Genomic DNA, 18,280 nt, shown 5'->3' with positions numbered 1-18,280 from the left:
TACTGAAAAGGACCTCAGAGGATGCCTTGAACCCATGATGGTGAAGCTATGACATGCGTGTCAGCACTGACACGCGTAGCCATTTTCTATGACACGCGGCCACGTGCGTCTGAATACAGAGAAGTATGGGGCTGGCTCAGGGGCGGCTGAAGCAACTTACGCCTTTCCCGAATCCCAAGGGGCACATTCCTGGCTGTGGGCTGCTTGCTTGCTTGCTTGCTTGCTTGCTTCTCCAAGCGGGCCAAAGAGAGAGAGGGAAAGGAGAGAGACAAACAGGGTGCGGTCTCTTTACTTTATTGATTTTGGTTGCTTCTACCCCGTCCTTCTCACCCCGAAGGGGACTCAGGGCGGCTTACAAAAGCAAGGCACAATTCTTCGATGCCCGCATCACATAACAGCAATAAAACCATAACATCAATTAACAACTAAACAACAGTTCTTGGTTTTATAACCATAAAACCAATAAAAACCAATAGAAACCAATTTCTCCTCAATGGACGGTCAGTGTTCGCTATCTCATAGTTCAATTTCCCATTCGCGTCTCGGGAGAAAGAATCCTCCAGCCCCGCCCCTCGGCTGCCAATCACCCGGCATCGCCTTTATCTGGCCGCTTTTAACCCCATTAAAGAGCTGATCTGTTGGGGAAGAAAGCAGCAGCAGGAGCAACAACAACAACAACAACATAATTGGATTTCTTATCTGCCTCTCTGCTCAGGGTGAGGTGCAACATAGCTAATAAGAAGAGAAGGCTGAGAGGAGATATGAGAGCCATGTATAAATATGTGAGAGGAAGCCACAGGGAGGAGGAGGAGGGAACAAGCTAGTTTTCTGCTTCCTTGGAGACTAGGACGCAATGGAACAATGGCTTCAAACTACAAGAGAGGAGATTCCATCTGAACATGAGGAAGAACTTCCTGACTGTGAGAGCCGTTCAGCAGTGGAACTCTCTGCCCCGGAGGGAGTGTGGTGGAGGCTCCTTCTTTGGAAGCTTTTAAGCAGAGGCTGGATGGCCATCTGTCAGGGGTGATTTGAATGCAATATTCCTGCTTCTTGGCAGAATGGGGTTGGACTGGATGGCCCATGAGGTCTCTTCCAACTCTTTGATTCTATGATTCTATGGTTCTATGATAATACACATCATTACAAGCAATCAAATGCCTATATTAAAAGGCATCAACCAAAGATTTACACACATTGGGTTGCTGTGAGTTTTGCGGGCTGTCTGGCCATGTTCCAGGAGCATTCTCTCCTGGCGTTTCGCTCACATCTTATTATTATTATTATTATTATTATTACTTGCATTTATTGACCGCCCCTCTCAGCCCGGAGGCGACTCGGGGCGGTGAACAATAACAACAAGAAGACAGTATACAGTAAATAAAGACGATACAAACCAGACGGATACCACATAACATACACTTATACTAAAAATCCGCTTCGTCAAGTCCTGGGGTCATAGCCGAAATTCGTAGTCCTAGTTCATTCCATTGTCCATTTAACTATCCTCAGTTGAAGGCCTGTTCAAAGAGCCATGTTTTTAGGCTCCTGCGAAAGGCCATCAAGGAGGGCGCCTGTCTAACTTCGGCAGGGAGAGTGTTCCACAGCCGGGGGGCCACCACCGAGAAGGCCCGTTCCCTCGTCCCCGCCAAACGTGCCTGTGAGGCAGGCGGGACCGAGAGAAGGGCCTCCCCGGATGATCTCAAGGCCCTCGTGGGCTCGTAGGCCGAGATGCGGTCTGCAAGGTATTTTGGGCCGGAACCGTTTAGGGCTTTGTAGGATAACACCAGCACCTTAAATTGGGCCCGGTAGCAAATCGGCAGCCAGTGGAGCTGGGACAGCAGAGGCGTTGTATGCTCTCTGCGTCCAGCCCCCGTTAACAACATGGCTGCCGCGCGCTGAACTAGCTGAAGCTTCCGGGCCGTCTTCAAGGGCAGCCCCACGTAGAGAGCGTTGCAGTAGTCGAGGCGGGATGTGACCAAAGCGTGTACCACCGTGGCCAAGTCAGACTTCCCAAGATACGGGCGCAGCTGGCGCACGAGCCGAAGCTGTGCAAATGCTCCCCTGGTCACCGCTGAAACCTGAGGCTCCAGGCTCAGCGATGAGTCCAGGGTCACACCCAAGCTGCGAACCTGCGCCTTCAAGGGGAGTGCGACCCCGTCCAGCACAGGCTGTAACCCTATACCCTGTTCGGCCTTGCGACTGACCAGGAGTACCTCTGTCTTGTCTGGATTTAATTTCAGTTTGTTCGCCCTCATCCAGACCATTACAGCGGCCAGGCACCGGTTCAGGACTTCGACGGCCTCCTTAGTAGCAGGTGGGAAGGAGTGACAGAGTTGGACATCATCTGCGTACAGGTGGCACCGCACCCCGAAACTCCGGATGATCTCACCCAGCGGCTTCATGTAGATGTTAAACAGCAAGGGGGACAAGATGGAACCCTGAGGAACGCCACAGATCAACGGCTGTGGCGCTGAACAGGAGTCCCCCAGCAACACCTTCTGAGTACGACCCTCCAGAAATGACCGGAGCCACTGCAAAGCAGTGCCCCCAAGTCCCATCTCTGCAAGGCGCCCCAGAAGAATACCGTGGTCGACGGTATCGAAGGCCGCTGAGAGGTCCAGGAGCACCAACAGGGACACACTCCCCCTGTCTAGCTCCCGGCGCAGATCATCCACTAAGGCGACCAAGACCGTCTCGGTACCATGTCCCGGTCTGAAACCAGACTGTGCCGGATCCAGAATATCCGTGTCTCTCAAGAATACCTGGAGTTGTGAGGCCACCACGCTTTCCATGACTTTGCCCAAGAAGGGAAGATTGGAAACAGGCCGAAAGTTGTCCAATTTAGTGGGGTCGAGTGATGGTTTCTTCAACAGCGGCTTTACAACAGCCTGTTTTAGGCTCGCTGGAATCTTGCCTTCCCGAAGGGAGGCATTAACCACCACCGTTACCCACTCGGCCAATCCCCCTCTGGCCTCTTTCAGAAGCCAGGATGGGCAGGGGTCTAGGATGGACGTGGTGGGTCTCATTCCTCCAAGTATCTTGTCCACATCCTCGGGTTTCACAAACTGAAAAGAATCCAATAAAATCGGACAAGCAGGTGCTTGTGTCACATCCACGGAGACTGCATCTAATGCGGCGTCCAGCCCAGAGCGGATCAAAGCGACTTTGTCTGCAAAGAACCGAGCAAATGCTTCACAGCGTGCTGCCGAGTTGTCAGTGCTCCCACCTGAGGTTGGGGGAGTTAAAAGACCTCTGACAACCCGAAACAGCTCCGCCGGACGGTTTTTTGCAGACGCAATAGTGGCCGCAAAGAAAGATTTCTTTGCGGCTTTTATTGCCGCGGCATATGCCCTTAAAAAGGACACAAACCAGGCATCCTCAGAGGTTTGTTGGAAACTCGGCAAGTGGGGTTCATATCCCTGTGGAATAACGTCCAGGGTGGGAGAAAGAACTCTTGTCTGTTGGAGGCAAGCGTGAATGTTGCAATTGGCCAGCTAGATTAGCATTGAATGGCCTTGCAGCTTCAAAGTCTGGCTCCTTCCTGCTCAGGGAAATCCTTTCTTGGGAGGTGTTAGCTGGGCCTGACTGTTTCTTGTCTGGAATTTCATTTTTTAGGGTTTATACATCTGTGGAATGCGCTCCCCGGGGAAATTAGGTCATCAACATCCCTCCTCTCCTTCAGAAGGAAGCTGAAGCCATGGATATGGGACCAGGCCTTTGGGTAAGCTGGCAGATGGATAAAAAGACAATGGTGGCAGAGTAGGAAAGGACAATGACAATGCTGGATGGATTATGGATTTATGAATTGACGAATGTTGACCACAAGATGATTTTATTGCGGCTGTTGTTTTAATTTGACTGTTTTAATTAGTTATAACTGTCGTCGTTATATTGTAAATTGTATATTGTATTTTGTGAATTGTTGGGCATCGAATTGTACCTTTTGTAAGCCGCCCTGAGTCCCCCCTAGGGGGTTGAGAAGGGTGGGGTAGAAGTGTCAGCTCGCAGCAGCTGTTCCCAAAGACGACACAGGACCTCCATCCTACTGGACACATGAACATACAGAAAGCCGAGATTGACCAGCAGTGGCTGGTCACTCCTCATATACACACACACCCACATTTGAAAAACAGTTCCCGCCAAACCAAAACCCCGCGCAATGTTCCCTTCAACAGCCAACCGTCTCCTTCCAAGGTCGCCAGCTGCAGAGTCCTTATCAGGGCCTGATAAGGACTCTGATAAGGACTATGGGAGGAGATCCACCCAATTGGACTGGCGATGGTTTGTGTATGCCCTCAGGAAGAGCCCCAACGTCTGCTGTGTGCGTTCGACTCCCCCATTTGTCATGGGGTGGAAAGTTGAGCTTAAATTCCTCTCAGCTCCTAACAACTGCATGAACTTCCCCCAAAATCTCGCTGTGAATTGGACCCCCCTGTCACTTATGACTTGATCTGGACACCCATGCAAGCGATAGATGTGTTTTATGAACAGCTCTGCCAGTTTCTCTACAGATGGGAGTTTGGGCAGTGCAATGAAGTGTGCCTGCTTAGAAAACAAGTCCAGGATAGTCCAGATATAGCGCTGGCCCCTGCTGACCGGGAGTTCACCCACAATGTCAATGGTGATGGAACTCCACAGCCTCGAGGGGTTCGCTACCTTTTGTAACAGCCCTGTGGGTTTCTGTGTAGGGACCTTGTTTCTGGCGCATGTGTCATACTGAGATACGTATGTTTTGGTGTCGCCCCTCATCCCTGGCCACCAGCATTGCCGTACCAGAAGCTTCGTTGTTTTTGTGACTCCCAAATGGCCTGCACTTTTACTATCATGACACCTTGCCATTACCTTTCCCCACAAGCTCCCGGGGACATACAATTTCCTGTTCACTAGCCCCAATCCATCCTTCCACTCCACTCTTTTCTTGTTTCCTTAGAGCCATTCATGTCCTTGGTATACTTGCTTCAACTCCTCCTCCCATCCCTCACCCCCTTTGCCTGCTACTCCCGTGAGTTTCTGGCTGCGCTCTGTTTGTGCCCGAGTCAACACTGTCATGCCTCGTTCAGAGATGAGACACCCGCTCGGGCTCCTCTCCCCCCCTTCACATTGCGGCATATGGGAGAGCGTATCCACTAAAACATTTTCCTTCCCCTTGAAGAATTTGAGCTTGAAATCGAACCTACTGAAATACTGTGCCCACCTTGTTTGGCTGACAACTTCCAGGGTGAAGTGATGTATTGTAAGTTTTTATGGTCGGTCCACACCTCAAAAGGCACACCGCTCCCCTCCAATAGTGCCTCCAACCCTCTAAGGCCTTTAATATTGCTAGCGCCTCCTTCTCCCAAATTGGCCAATTTCTCTCTGTTTTGGTGAATTTTTTTTACAAGAGCCCACATGGCTTCAACGTGCCCCCGAGTCCCTCTGCATCAATACTGCCCCGTACGCCCAGTCCGAGGCGTCGCAGTGAACTATGAATTGTTTGGCCGTATCAGGGTGGGTCAGGATTGGCTCTTCTATGAATCTATGCTTCAGTTTCTCAAAAGCCTCTTGGCATTCTGCCGACCAGACTAACCTTGCCCCTGGGGACCGCACCTTGGCCGTCTCCCTCCTCCCCTTGGTCTTCAACAACTCTGTGAGGGGCAGAGTGAGTTGGGCAAAGTCTTTGATGAACGATCTATAAAAGTTTGCAAATCCCAAGAAGGATTGCAACTGCTTGCGCGTTGTTCGGGGTTCCCAATTTTTCACATCATCTACTTTTGTAGGGTCCATCGAGATGCCCTTATGTGAAATCCTATATCCTAGGAAATCTATCTGTTCCTTGTTGAACTCACACTTGGGTAGTTTGGCAAACAGTTTTGCCTTCCTCAACCTTTGGAGCACCTCCCTCACCAGTTTGACGTGGTCGGACATATTTCGGCTGAATATGATCACATCATCTACAAAGCAATAAACCCCACGATACAATAACGGATGCAGCACCTCATTGATCATCTGCATAAATGCCCCCCGGCCCCCCTTAATCCGTATGGGCACACACAGTAGTTGTACAACCCCAGGGCGTAGGAGAAAGCAGTCTTCCATCTGTCCTCTGGTTTAATCCGCAATTTGTGGTAGGCCTCGACCAGGTCCAGTTTCGTAAACACCCTCCCTTCCGAAAGTCTTGATAGCAAATCTTTGGTCAGGGGCAAAGGGTAGCTGGTGGTCGTGCTCACTGCGTTTAGCCCTCTATAGTCTACGCACAGCCTCAGGGAGCCGTCCTTCTTTCATCTGAACAGTACAGGGGCTCCCAAGGGGGATTCGGAGGGTTCTATAAACCCCCGGGCTAAGTTCTTGTCTATGTATTTTTTTAACTCATCCATCTCTCTGGCTGACATAGGGTATAGTTTGCTCTTGGGGAGGCTAGCATTTTTATTAAGTTCGATTTTCATCTCTACCCTTCTCTTGGGGGGAAACTTATCAGCTTCCTTTTCATCAAATACGTCTGCAAAGTCTTGGTACTCGGGGGGGGGGGGGATGTCCCGTACCCAGTCTGGTGGCGTACTTTCCTCCCCTCGGCTGCATTCCCCCTTTGGGGCCCCTCGGAAACGTAGGCTCCCTTCCCTCCAATCTACTTGTGGGTTTGCCTCCCTCAGCCACGGCATGCCCAAGATTATATTGTACGTTGCCATTTGGGACACGACGAAAGTTACTCCGCCTTCCCAGGTGCCTACCTTGCACCTCACTCTCAACTTCGAACCTTTCCGGGACCCCTGACGCCACCGACCCATCCAACTGAGGGAATGCTATGGGGGCCTGCAGGGCTGTTTTCTCGCATTTCAGTTCGTCTGCCAACTCAGGGGTCATTATGTTCCTTGAGCACCCACAGTCTATGAACGCTTTACAGCTGGCCCATCTGTCCTCCCCCTCTAGCTTGATAGGGAATACTAGCATTCCTGGGTTGTGACTCACTAGACCAGGGGTCAGGAACCTTCGGCTCTCCAGGTGTGGTGGACTTCAACTCCCACAATTCCTTGAGGCTCGGCATTCACCCCAAAGGCTTACCTTGGCCTCAAGGAATTGTGGGAGTTGAAGTCCACCACACCTGGAGAGCCGAAGGTTCCCCATGCCTGCACTAGACTCTGTATTGGGGCCTCAGGGGGGATGCCTTCCTCCGCTCTCTTCCCAATAGCTGGCTTTGCTTTGGCCTGAGGGCCCCCTCCCCCCTTCCGCTGCCAACATTCGGCCGCTCTGTGATTTAGACGGCCACAAACAAAACATCCGCTCCGACATTCCACCTTTTGGTTCCCTCCCGACTGGTTCTTTCTCTGGTTTCCTGCTCTCCTCCCTCTGCCGGGCGTTCTGCGGTGTTGATCCCCAATGTCTCCTGACCTGGGCCAGCGTCATCTCGATGCGTCCCGCTAGCTGTATCCTCCCGCAGATTGTCTCCGGATCGTCGCGATGTAGCGCCCAGGAGAGTATTTCCTTCCTCTGGCCTTCCTTAAAGATTTCAATTTTAGTGACGGCTGGCCACTCGGGCACTTTTTCGGCCAGAGATTGAAACTCCTCCACATATTCCGACACCGTCTTCTGGCCTTGAGATACGGTCTTCAGTCTATCTCTCACTCTGACTCGCTCGAGCGGATCTTGGAAGCGCACTTCCAGGGCGGCCAGGAATGCTCTCACCGACCCCAAGCATGGGTCGTGCCTGGCATGGAATTGGACATATCAGCTCGCTGCGCTTCTCCTCAGTGCTGCGCCCACAGCCCGCACCCGGCTGGCTTCCGATCTGAAAGTAGGGGTGTTATCTTCCAAGTAACCCCTCACCATAGTCAGGAAGAAATCAAGGTCTCCAGCTTCTCCTCCGAACTCCACCCGCAGCTCTTCCCTCCTCTGCTGGGGAATGGGTGGTTGCACCTCCCGGGTGCCCACACGCGTTGGCCCACCCTGGAGCTCTTGCCGCTCCGGGGGCAATCCTCGTAGCCCTGTGCCATGCCTGGCCCCGGCCGGGGGCACCAGGGATGTAGTTTGGTGGGCAACTGCGGCTCCCCGTGGCCCTCTTCCTGCCTCGTCGCTCTCTGCCCCTTGGCCCAGCTCGTCCGGGCCTTGGGGCGCGTTCCAGGGTCCCGGTCGCTCCTTTTGCCCACGCTCCATAGCGACTGCTTGGGGCCGTGGTTCCTCCACCAGAGGGGCTAGGCGCTCCACCAGCCTCGACATCATAGCAAGGGTGGTTTCCATAGCCGCTACCCTCTCTTCCAGATATTCCATCCTCTGGGGGGAGGGGAACTCCAGGTCGCTGCTTCCTCTTGCGGCCTCCCCCGGGCCTTTCACTCGCCTCTGGGTCGCTCCGTTGGGCTGGCCGTAAGCAGTCAATGATGCTAAGACCGTCACTCTTTCCAGCTCTGCCTCTGTGTCTCCAAAAGGCGAGTACTGCACACCTCCCACCGCCCCGAGGAGGGGGTTCTCCTCCGGTGGGATTTCATCTTCATCCATAGTAGCACCTTACCGCGAGCGTGGGATGGTGCAAGGAATCTCGGCTTAAATGTCAGCTCGCAGCAGCTGTTCCCAAAGACGACACAGGACCTCCATCCGTTATCAGCAAAGAACTTTACTACTGGACACATGAACATACAGAAAGCCGAGATTGACCAGCAGTGGCTGGTGACTCCTTATATACACACACACACCCACATTTGAAATAATAGTTCCCGCCAAGTCAAAACCCTGCGCAATGTTCCCACCAACAGCCAACCGTCTCCTTTCAAGGTTGCCAGCTTATCAGGGCCTGACGTCAGGACCCTAGTTTTCAGTGCCAAAACCAAGGGCCTGGAAACAGGATCCTGACATAGAAGCACTACAAATAAATAAATAAATAAATAAATGGTTGCCCATCACTGCCTTAAACGCCAGCTCCATCTGCCTTTCCAGTAGGAGGTTTCGCCCTTCCGAATCCCCTTTTCGTAAACATGCATTTCATTAAGAAAAAAGAGAAACATAGTCTGACTACTTAAACTGAATTACAGTGGCATGAAAGGATGCGTGTCTAAAACGTGACACCGACATGAAAAGTCTGGAAAGCTCTGCCTTAGAGTCTCTCTGGGATCAATGACCACAGTTCCCTCCAATGGGAAGTCTATGTCTATGTTGACGTCAACTCTCAGGGATGCTCTTTCCACGTGTCATCTCTCAGGAAATCCATAAAAGCACATGAAGCTTATAAAATAATCACAGGATTGGATGTCCCATGTCATCTCCTCCAAGATGGGAACGTAGACCTGAACTATAAGCAAAGGTCATTCCACACTCCATGCATGTACAGGGTTTTTCTCCATTGTGAGTCGTTTGATGTGAACGAAGACCTGAACTATGAATGAAGCTCTGTCCACATTCCAGTCATTTATAAGGTTTCTCCCCAGTGTGTTTCCTTTCATGTTTACGTAGACCTGAACTATGAGCAAAGCTCTGTCCACATTCCAGGCATGTATAAGGTTTCTCCCCAGTGTGTGTCCTTTCATGTGAACGTAGACTTGAATTACAAGCAAAGTTCCGACCACATTCCTGGCATTTATAGGGTTTCTCCCCAGTGTGAATCCTTTGATGTGTACGTAGATTTGAACTCTGAGTGAAGCTCTGACCACATTCCTGGCAATTATAGGGTTTCTGCCCAGTGTGAGTCATTTGATGCCTGCGTAGATGTGAACGATCAGCAAAGCTCTGTCCACATTCCAGGCATTTATAGGGTTTCTCCCCAGTGTGTTTCCTTTCATGTGAACGTAGACCTGAAATCTCAGCAAAGCTCTGTCCACATTCCTGGCAATTATAGGGTTTCTCCCCAGTGTGAATCCTTTGATGTGTACGTAGATTTGAACTCTTAGTGAAGCTCTGTCCACACTCCAGGCAGGAATAGGGTTTCTCCCCAGTGTGAATCCTTTGATGTGCATGTAGATTTGAACACCAAGTGAATCTCTGTCCACAATCCATGCATTTATAAGGTTTCTCCCCAGTATGTGTCCTTTCATGTGCACGTAGACCTGAATTTTGAGCAAAGCTCTGTCCACATTCCTGGCATTTATAGGGTTTCTCCCCAGTGTGAATCCTTTGATGTGTACGTAGATATAAACTCTGAGTAAAACTCTGACCACATACGAGGCATTTATGGGGTTTCTGTACAGTGTGAGTCCTTTGATGTCGATGTAGATGTGAACTATGAGCAAAGCTCTGTCCACATTCCACGCAGAAATAGGGTTTCTCCCCAGTGTGAATCCTTTGATGTGCATGTAGATTTGAACTCCAAGTGAAGCTCTGTCCACATTCCAGGCATGTATAGGGTTTCTCCCCTGTGTGTGTCCTTTCATGTGCACGTAGACCTGAAATCTGAGCAAAGCTCTGTCCACATTCCAGGCATTTATAGGGTTTTTCCCCAGTGTGAATCCTTTGATGTGTACGTAGATTTGAACTCTGTGTAAAACTCTGACCACATTTGAGGCATTTATGGTGTTTCTGTACAGTGTGAGTCCTTTGATGCCTACGTAGATGTGAACTCTGAGCAAAGCTCTGTCCACACTCCAGGCAGGAATAGGGTTTCTCCCCAGTGTGAGTCCTTACATGTCGCTGCAGATCATGCCTCCGAGTGAAGCTCTTTCCACACTCCAGGCATTTAGACGCTTTCTCCTCCATGTCAAGAATGATACGGGTGTTGAATTGCAATACAGAGACTTGACTCTTCTTTATTCCTTTGTTATCTGTAAGTGAAGTCAAGAATTCAGCAAGATCATCGCCTCGAGAGGGTTTCTTCTCCCTCTATTATTGGTTTCCTTACTGCATCCAAGAGGTCGCTCCAAAGAGTCCTCACTTCCCTGGTGAAGAAAGAAGAGAAAGATCAATGTAATTTTGATGTTGCTGTTTGTTGTTTATGCTTTGATTTTATTGCTGTAATATGTTGTCAGGGCTTGGCCCCATGTAAGGAGGAGATGGTGGCAGGGTATAAATAAAGATTATTATTATTATTATTATTATTATTATTATTAGGAATGGAAGGCAGGCAGGCCGGGAGAAAGGAGCGGTCCTTGGCAAGACTCAAGGGCACCGTTCGCTGGATCACGCGTGTCCCTGAATGACCAGGAATGGGCTCAATGCTCAGAAGGGACACCAAGATGGCTGTGCTGCCTCCCTTCCCATCACGAGTCCCAGGTCTGCTTTCTGAGCATTCCTAATGAGCAAAACATCAGGAGAGAATGCTTCTAGAACATGGCCATACAACCCAATATCAGATCTGGGAAAAGGCTTAATAGCCAGACGATACAAATATTTCCTACACTACAACTTGGAAGATAATCGTGTTAAAGCCTCCAAGATCTCATGGGCAAAAGATTTAGGGAGAAGTGTAGATGTTGACATCTGAGAAAACAGTGGAACAATGGATTTAAATGGACAGTGGCAGCTCCAATCCGAGACCATGTCTATGAAATGCTACACAACCCCAGCCCTCCTGGCCAAATTGGACCAAACACAAAGAGGTTCCTGTTGGAGGTGCCAAACAAAGGAAGGGACTTTCTTTCCTGTCTGGTGGTCTTGTGAACTGATGCAGGTCTCTTGGGAAAGAATAATTCAGGAAACAAGTAAAAAAGACCAACAACAACACCCCAGGGGTGTGCCTATGAGGGATATTCAGAGACAGATTAGAACAAGCAGACCGAGAGAGATTTGTTTGTACAGCTTTGCGGCTGCAGACATTACAATGGCCAAGATTGGAAAGGGGAGAAAACATTAAGCATCAAAGGTTGGAAGGAGAACCTGTGGGATTACGCACAGATGGCTAAGATTTCTAGCCATTTGAAATATGAAAATCATGAAATATTTGAAAGGAACTGGAAGCTGGCCTTAGCGTACTTGACGGGAGAGCGCAAGAAATAAAAACAGGAGGGATTTACGGAATTAGACGTATCGAGAGTGAAACAAGATGTGTGTAAATCCTGCGTGGATCCGTGACGGAAGCCAAGGTGGTGGGGAGCACTGGGGGTGGGCGGGGGGGGGGGGGTCACTGTACTGTGGGTTGTCCATGTATGTGTATGTGTATATTTCTGCAATATATATGGTTGGTGTATTATCTTTTTGAAATAAAATTAAAATAAATAAACAAACACAATCTGGCTCCGAGTAGTAAAAAAAACTCTTAAAATCAGGACAGAAAGTGTTTTTGTAGAGTTTTAAAAACTTTGTGTATTTAAGGACATTACAACCGTACTCTTGGTTCGCTTCTGACACGGTAAATAAAAATAAAAGATAGTAAATAAAGAACAACTCTCTGAAAACAGGGGAATTGCAGACATGAAACAATCAGGGCCAGCTAACACCTTCCAACAAAGGATTCCTCCAGGCAGGAAGCAGCCAGGCTTTGAAGCTGCAAGGCCATCCAATGCTTATGGAGGTGTTTAATTGCACCATTCACCCTTGCCTCCAACAGACAAGAGTTCTTTCGGCAAAAGGATGATAGCTGGGACCCTACGCTACGCTACTTGCGCAACGCGGCTCAATCTCAGGGAAAGATGTTTTGGCGTTGTGGAAGTTTTGGAACTGCGTGTTGTCAGGCTGCAGGGAAGCAGGGTCTGTCTGGCTTAACAGGTGTGCTTCTCCAAGGAGGGAGAAAAGGACATGGTAATATTTGGGTGCATGTACATGTACGTGAATGGTGAGTGAACATGTAATTCCCCTTGGTTTGTTTGTTAGCCATGTGGTTGTAAATCCAATGTAGTTGCATAGTGTCTGTATGTCTCAGTGTTTATGTCTCAAGAAACAGTTTTCTAAGATCTACAGAGACATTGGAAGGAACACCTCAGCAAGCAAGAGTTCAAAAGTGGCAGGCAGAAACCCAGAATCTCAATTTGGGGAATGATATCAAATGAGAGACTCCCCCCCTTGGCACACAGAGAACGGGGCAACTTGGAAGGCGCTGAACTGACTGTGCTCGAGAACCACGAGATGCAGAGCCAACCTTCGGAAATGGGGATTCCACAAAGTGGAATAATCCACAACATGCGAGTGCGGAGAAGAGCAGACCACTGACCCCCTGCTGCAATGCACCCTGAGCCCTTCTTCCACATGATGCACCAGGGAGGACCTTCTTGCGGCAACACCAGAGGCACCACTCCAAGGGGCCAGAGACTGGTCAAGGGACATTTAATGGAATACCACGCCTGCAAACTTTGTGTTTTGTTTGTTTGTTTGTTTGTTAAAAATATGTAAAACAACTGTTTGGTTTTCTCTTGAGGGGATAAATAATAATAATAATGTCTTTAATCTTATTATTCTTATTATTATTATAACTTTATTTGTACCCCGCTAGCATCTCCCAAGGGATTCGATGTGGCTTACAACAGGTCGGAGCCCAACACAATACAACAACACAATACATAGCAAATAAAACAGTTAAGCAGAAAAACAATAAAAAACAATAGCAGTACAACAAGACATTATTAAAACTGAGCCGGCCGGAGTGGGTACAGGACTAAAAGTGCTGGTGTGTCGGAGGGATATGGGGTTATAGTATAAGTGTGGTGTGCAGTGTGCGGTGATCTTGGTTCTACTAAAGTGCTTCTGGGATTTGGTATTACTGGGGTTCCTAATCTGAAAAGGCACATCGGAACAGCCAGGTTTTCAAATTCTTTCTGAAGACTGCCAGTGTAGGGGCTTGTCTGAGATCTTTCGGGAGGGCGTTCCAGAGGCGGGGGGCCACCACAGCGAAGGCCCTGCCTCACGTCCCCACCAAGCGCGCTTGTGACGCGGGTGGGATCACGAGCAGGGCCTCTCCGGATGACCGAAGTGAGCGTGTGGGCTCGTAGACAGTGATGCGGTCACGCAGGTAGGGTGGTCCCAAACCGTTCAGGGCTTTGTAGGTAAGCACCTGCACCTTCCTGCACTTTCCTGTCATGTGGTCTCTTCTCCCCCTCCCCCTGGGAATGGCCAGAAAAGGAAGCCGTGCTTGGATAGCCATGTAGAAATATGTGAGAGGAAGCCACAGGGAGGAGGAGGGAGCAAGCTTCCTTTCTGCTTCCTTGTAGACTAGGACGCAATGGAACAACGGCTTCAAACTACAAGAGAGGAGATTCCACTTGAACATGAGGAAGAACTTCCTGACTGTGAGAGCCGTTCAGCAGTGGAACTCTCTGCCCCGGAGGGAGTGTGGTGGAGGCTCCTTCTTTGGAAGTGTTTAAACAGAGGCTGGATGGCCATCTGTCAGGGGTGCTTTGAATGCAATATTCCTGCTTCTTGGCAGAATGGGGTTGGGCTGGACAGCCCATGAGGTCTCTTCCAACTCTTTGATTCTAGGATTCTATGAAGGGACTGGGAAGGGGTTCCTGGCCATGCCCCTCGTTCCCACCTCGGAGGAGACCTGCCTATCTTGGGCCTGGGCTGAGGGGGCCTCAGGTGCCTTCCCAGTCTCAGGCTGTATGTGGGGGGAAGGTCAGGAGAGAGTGCCCCCCACCCCACCCCTCTCTGGAGCACGGCCAGGCCATGGCCACACGTGGAGGGAGGGAGGAGGACACTCCCCACCACCCAGAGTGATGATGGGGGTACAAATGGGGCTACTAAGTAGAATCCTCGACATGTGAGTGTGGAGAAGAGCCAACCAGAGACCAGGTTCTTGTGGGTTTTTTCGGCCTATAGAGCCATGTTCTAGAGGCATTTCTCCTGACGTTCCGCCTGCATCTATGGCAAGCATCCTCAGAGGTTGAGAAGGTCTGTTGGAAGTAGGACAATGGGTTTATATATCTGTGGAATGGCTGGGGTGGGGCAAGGAGCTCTTCCCTGCTGCAGCTGGGTGTGAATGTTTCAGCTGACTACCTTCATTAGCATTTGAAGGCCTGCCTGAGCCTGGGAAAATCTCTTGCTGGGAGGTGTTAATCTGTGCCTGGTTGTTATCTCTCTGTTGTTTTGCTGTTATAATTTTTTTAAGCATGTGGACAATTTCAACAAAAGGAAGAGACCATGAAAATGAACAAAATCTGGCTACCAGTATTAAATGACTCTAAAATTACAACAGCTAAACAACAGAGAGGGAAAAACCAGGCACAGATTAACACCTCCCAGGAAGAGATTTCCCCAGGCTCAGGCAGGCCTTCAAATGCTAATGAAGGTGATCAGCTAAACATTCACACCTAACTGCAGCAGGGAAGAGCTCCTTGCCCCACCCCAGCCATTATTCCACAGATATATAAACCCATTGTCCTACTTCCAACAGACCTCACTCCCTCTGAGGATGCTTGCCATAGATGCAGGCGAAACGTCAGGAGAAATGCCTCTAGAACATGGCCCTATAGCCCGAAAAAACCCACCAGAACTGAGTGATTCCAGCCATGAAAGCCTTCGACAATACATTCAACCCCTTACCCCCTGCTGCAATGCACCCTGAGCCCTTCTTCCACATGATGCACCAGGGAGGACCTCCTTGCGGCAACCCCAGAGGCAGCACTCCAAGGGGCCAGGAACTGGTCAAAGGACATTGAACCAGCGACCAAACTCACCAGTTGTGTATTTTGTCTGTTTGTTTGCTTTGTTCTGTTAGAATCATAGAATCATAGAATCTCTCCTCCTCCTCCCTGTGGCTTCCTCTCACATATTTATTATCCATGGCCCTGCTCATGTCTCCTCTCAGCCTTCTCTTCTTCAGGCTAAACATGCCCAGCTCCTTTAGCCGCTCCTCATAGGGCTTGTTCTCCAGACCCCTGATCTGCTCCCTCCTCCTCCCTGTGGCTTCCTCTCACATATTTATCCATGGCACTCATCATGTGTCCTCTCAGCCTCAACATGCCCAGCTCCTTAAGCCGCTCCTCATAGGGCTTGTTCTCCAGACCCCTGATCTGCTCCCTCCTCCTCCCTGTGGCTTCCTCTCACATATTTATCCATGGCACTCATCATGTGTCCTCTCAGCCTCAACATGCCCAGCTCCTTAAGCCGCTCCTCATAGGGCTTGTTCTCCAGACCCCTGATCTGCTCCCTCCTCCTCCCTGTGGCTTCCTCTCACATCTTGATTCATGGCCCTCATCATGTCTCCTCTCAGCCTTCTCTTCTTCAGGCTAAACATGCCCAGCTCCTTAAGCCGCTCCTCATAGGGCTTGTTCTCCAGACCCCTGATCTGCTCCCTCCTCCTCCCTGTGGATTCCCCACATATTTATGATACATGGCCCTCCTCATGTCTCCTCTCAGCCTTCTCCTCTCTTAGACTGGTTGTTGTGACACGACCAATCAATGAATGAATGCCTAAAGGGTGAGGATGGATGGGCGATTCCGGCCAGGGAAGCCTGCCTGCCTGCCTTCGGGGACAGAGTTTGCCCGTGTGGGAAGGAGCCAACCCCTGAGGAGGAGGCGGGGGGGGGGCCGAGAGTGAGGCCTGCCTGCCCGCCTGCCTTCCAGCTCCCCTCGCTCCTTCCTCCTCCTCCCCCTCCTCCTGGTTCCTCTCTTCCGAAGGCCAAGGTGGGCGCCACTCCCTTCGTCCATGGGGGAGGGGACACTCACCTCAGCCTCTCTCTCTCTCTCTCTCTTCCTCCCAAAATGGCGCCCGCCTGGGGCCAAGGGGGCGGGGCCTGAGTGACGTCACCCTTCCCGCTCTCCGGCGCAGAGGGGGGAGCAGTGGGCGGGGCCTGTGCCGAGCAGCCGCGCTCCTGATTGGCCGCCCTCCCTCCCGGGAGGCTGGCGCTGGCTTCATCTGCATGTTTAAAGGGGAAGCCTCTCCTCAGGAGAAGGAAGGGAGGGAGGGAGGGAGGGAAGGAAGGAAGGAAGGCAAGAAGGAAGGAAGGAAGGAAAGAAGGAAGGAAGGAAGGAAGGAAGGAAAGAAGGAAGGGAGGGAGGAAGGAAGGAAGGAAGGAAAGAAAGAAAGAAGGAAAGAAGGAAGGCAGGAAGGAAGGCAGGCAAGAAGGAAGGAAGGAAGGAAGGAAGGAAGGAAGGCAAGAAGGAAGGAAGGCAGGCAAGAAGGAAGGAAGGAAAGAAGGAAGGAAAGAAGGAAGGAAGGAAAAGGAAGGAAGGAAGGAAAAGGAAGGAAGGAAGGAAGGAAGGGGGCGCCCAAGCCTCGCCCTGCTCCGCCCTCCCTCACTCCCTCCTCCCTCGCCCGGCCCCTCCCTCCCTCCCTCCTTCCATCCAGGCCGGCAGGGGGCGCCCAGGCACGCCCTCCCGCCCCCCAGCAGCATCCTCTCCTGATGTTTCGCCCGCCTCTGTGGCAGGCGTCCTCAGAGGTTGGTTGAGAGGTCTCCTGGAAATGCGGCAAGTGGAGTGTCTCCGTGGAAGAATGCCCAACATTCAGCCTTGCTTCAAGCAGACAAGGGTTCTATGCAGTGCCCAGGGTGGGAAGCATGGAGGAATGCTGCCATTGGCAAGCTTGGATAGCATGCAATAGCCATGATATATGTTGTTGTTGTTGATTCGTTCAGTCGTCTCTGACTCTTCGTCACCTCATGGACCAGCCCACGCCAGAGCTCCCTGTCGGCCGTCACCACCCCCAGGGTCTCCTTCAAGGTCAGTCCAGTCCCTTCAAGGATGCCATCCATCCATCTTGCCCTTGGTCGGCCCCCCTTCCTTTTGCCTTCCACTTTCCCCAGCATCATTCCCTTCTCTAGGCTTTGCTGTCTCCTCATGATGTGCACATTCACATTAAGCAAAAACAATTGGTTCTTCTCTTGAAGTATGAAACAAAACCTTCTTGTGAGTAAGAACAGTCCTTGAATGTCCATCAGTGTCCCTTTCTTTATTGCGTACGAGTAGACTCCAGTCATCACAATATGTGTCCTATCCCCTTCGCTACACACCAGTCGACTGCAACCTGCAACCGGTTTCGGCTCACAAGAGCCTTTGCCAGGACGTTGGGTCCACAAACAACACATATCATGAATACACACATACAGTAGAACAATTTGTGACATCAAGTTTGTAAGTATATAATACACAGGCACTCTACTGACTCATTCATCGAAAAAGGCGTGCGGCCTGGCCTTGCGTGAAGCCCCTCGCCTGGCTCACACCGCCCGTCGGGCCTGGCAAGAAGGAAAGTGGCGAGGGGCTTCGGGTGATGCCAGCCTCTCTCGCCTGACTTGCACCGCCCATCGAATACACGGCCTGATGAGATGAGTCTCTCCCCTCCTTAGAAAGCTTTCAGAGAAATCTCAAAACCTGGCTCTTCCAGTGGTTGCGCTTCCGGTGATTAATCACACAACCTGAGATTGCTGCTACCCCTCAACGTTGGTCCTCCTCTCCTGTGCGGAGACCTCTCTTGACCTCACGTCCGAGGAGTATCTCCTTCACAACTAACCTGCTCCATCCCTCT

At 50.8% G+C, this 18,280-nt stretch overlaps 1 protein-coding gene across 1 annotated transcript; it reads right to left on the bottom strand.

Annotated features, from left to right (window-relative positions):
- Positions 1-8,562: 8,562 nt before the first annotated feature.
- Positions 8,563-16,574, bottom strand: LOC137096890 (zinc finger protein 135-like). Its single transcript, XM_067467169.1, has 2 exons — positions 16,483-16,574; positions 8,563-10,826 (listed from the first exon to the last, which is right to left on the bottom strand). The coding sequence occupies exon 2, from the start codon at positions 10,645-10,647 to the stop codon at positions 9,364-9,366; it is 1,284 nt and encodes a 427-aa protein (XP_067323270.1). The 5' UTR covers positions 10,648-10,826; positions 16,483-16,574; the 3' UTR covers positions 8,563-9,363.
- Positions 16,575-18,280: the final 1,706 nt, after the last annotated feature.

Source organism: Anolis sagrei, chromosome 4 (assembly GCF_037176765.1).
Source record: "Anolis sagrei isolate rAnoSag1 chromosome 4, rAnoSag1.mat, whole genome shotgun sequence".
Lineage (NCBI taxonomy): Eukaryota > Metazoa > Chordata > Lepidosauria > Squamata > Dactyloidae > Anolis > Anolis sagrei.
The sequence above is the reverse complement of the archived record's forward strand: the minus strand, read 5'-3'. Positions and strand labels throughout refer to the sequence as shown.

Coding starts and splice junctions, on each gene's coding strand:
- LOC137096890 (XM_067467169.1), bottom strand. CDS start 10,647: ATGGAGGAGAAAGCGTCTAAATGCCTGGAGTGTGGAAAGAGCTTCACT.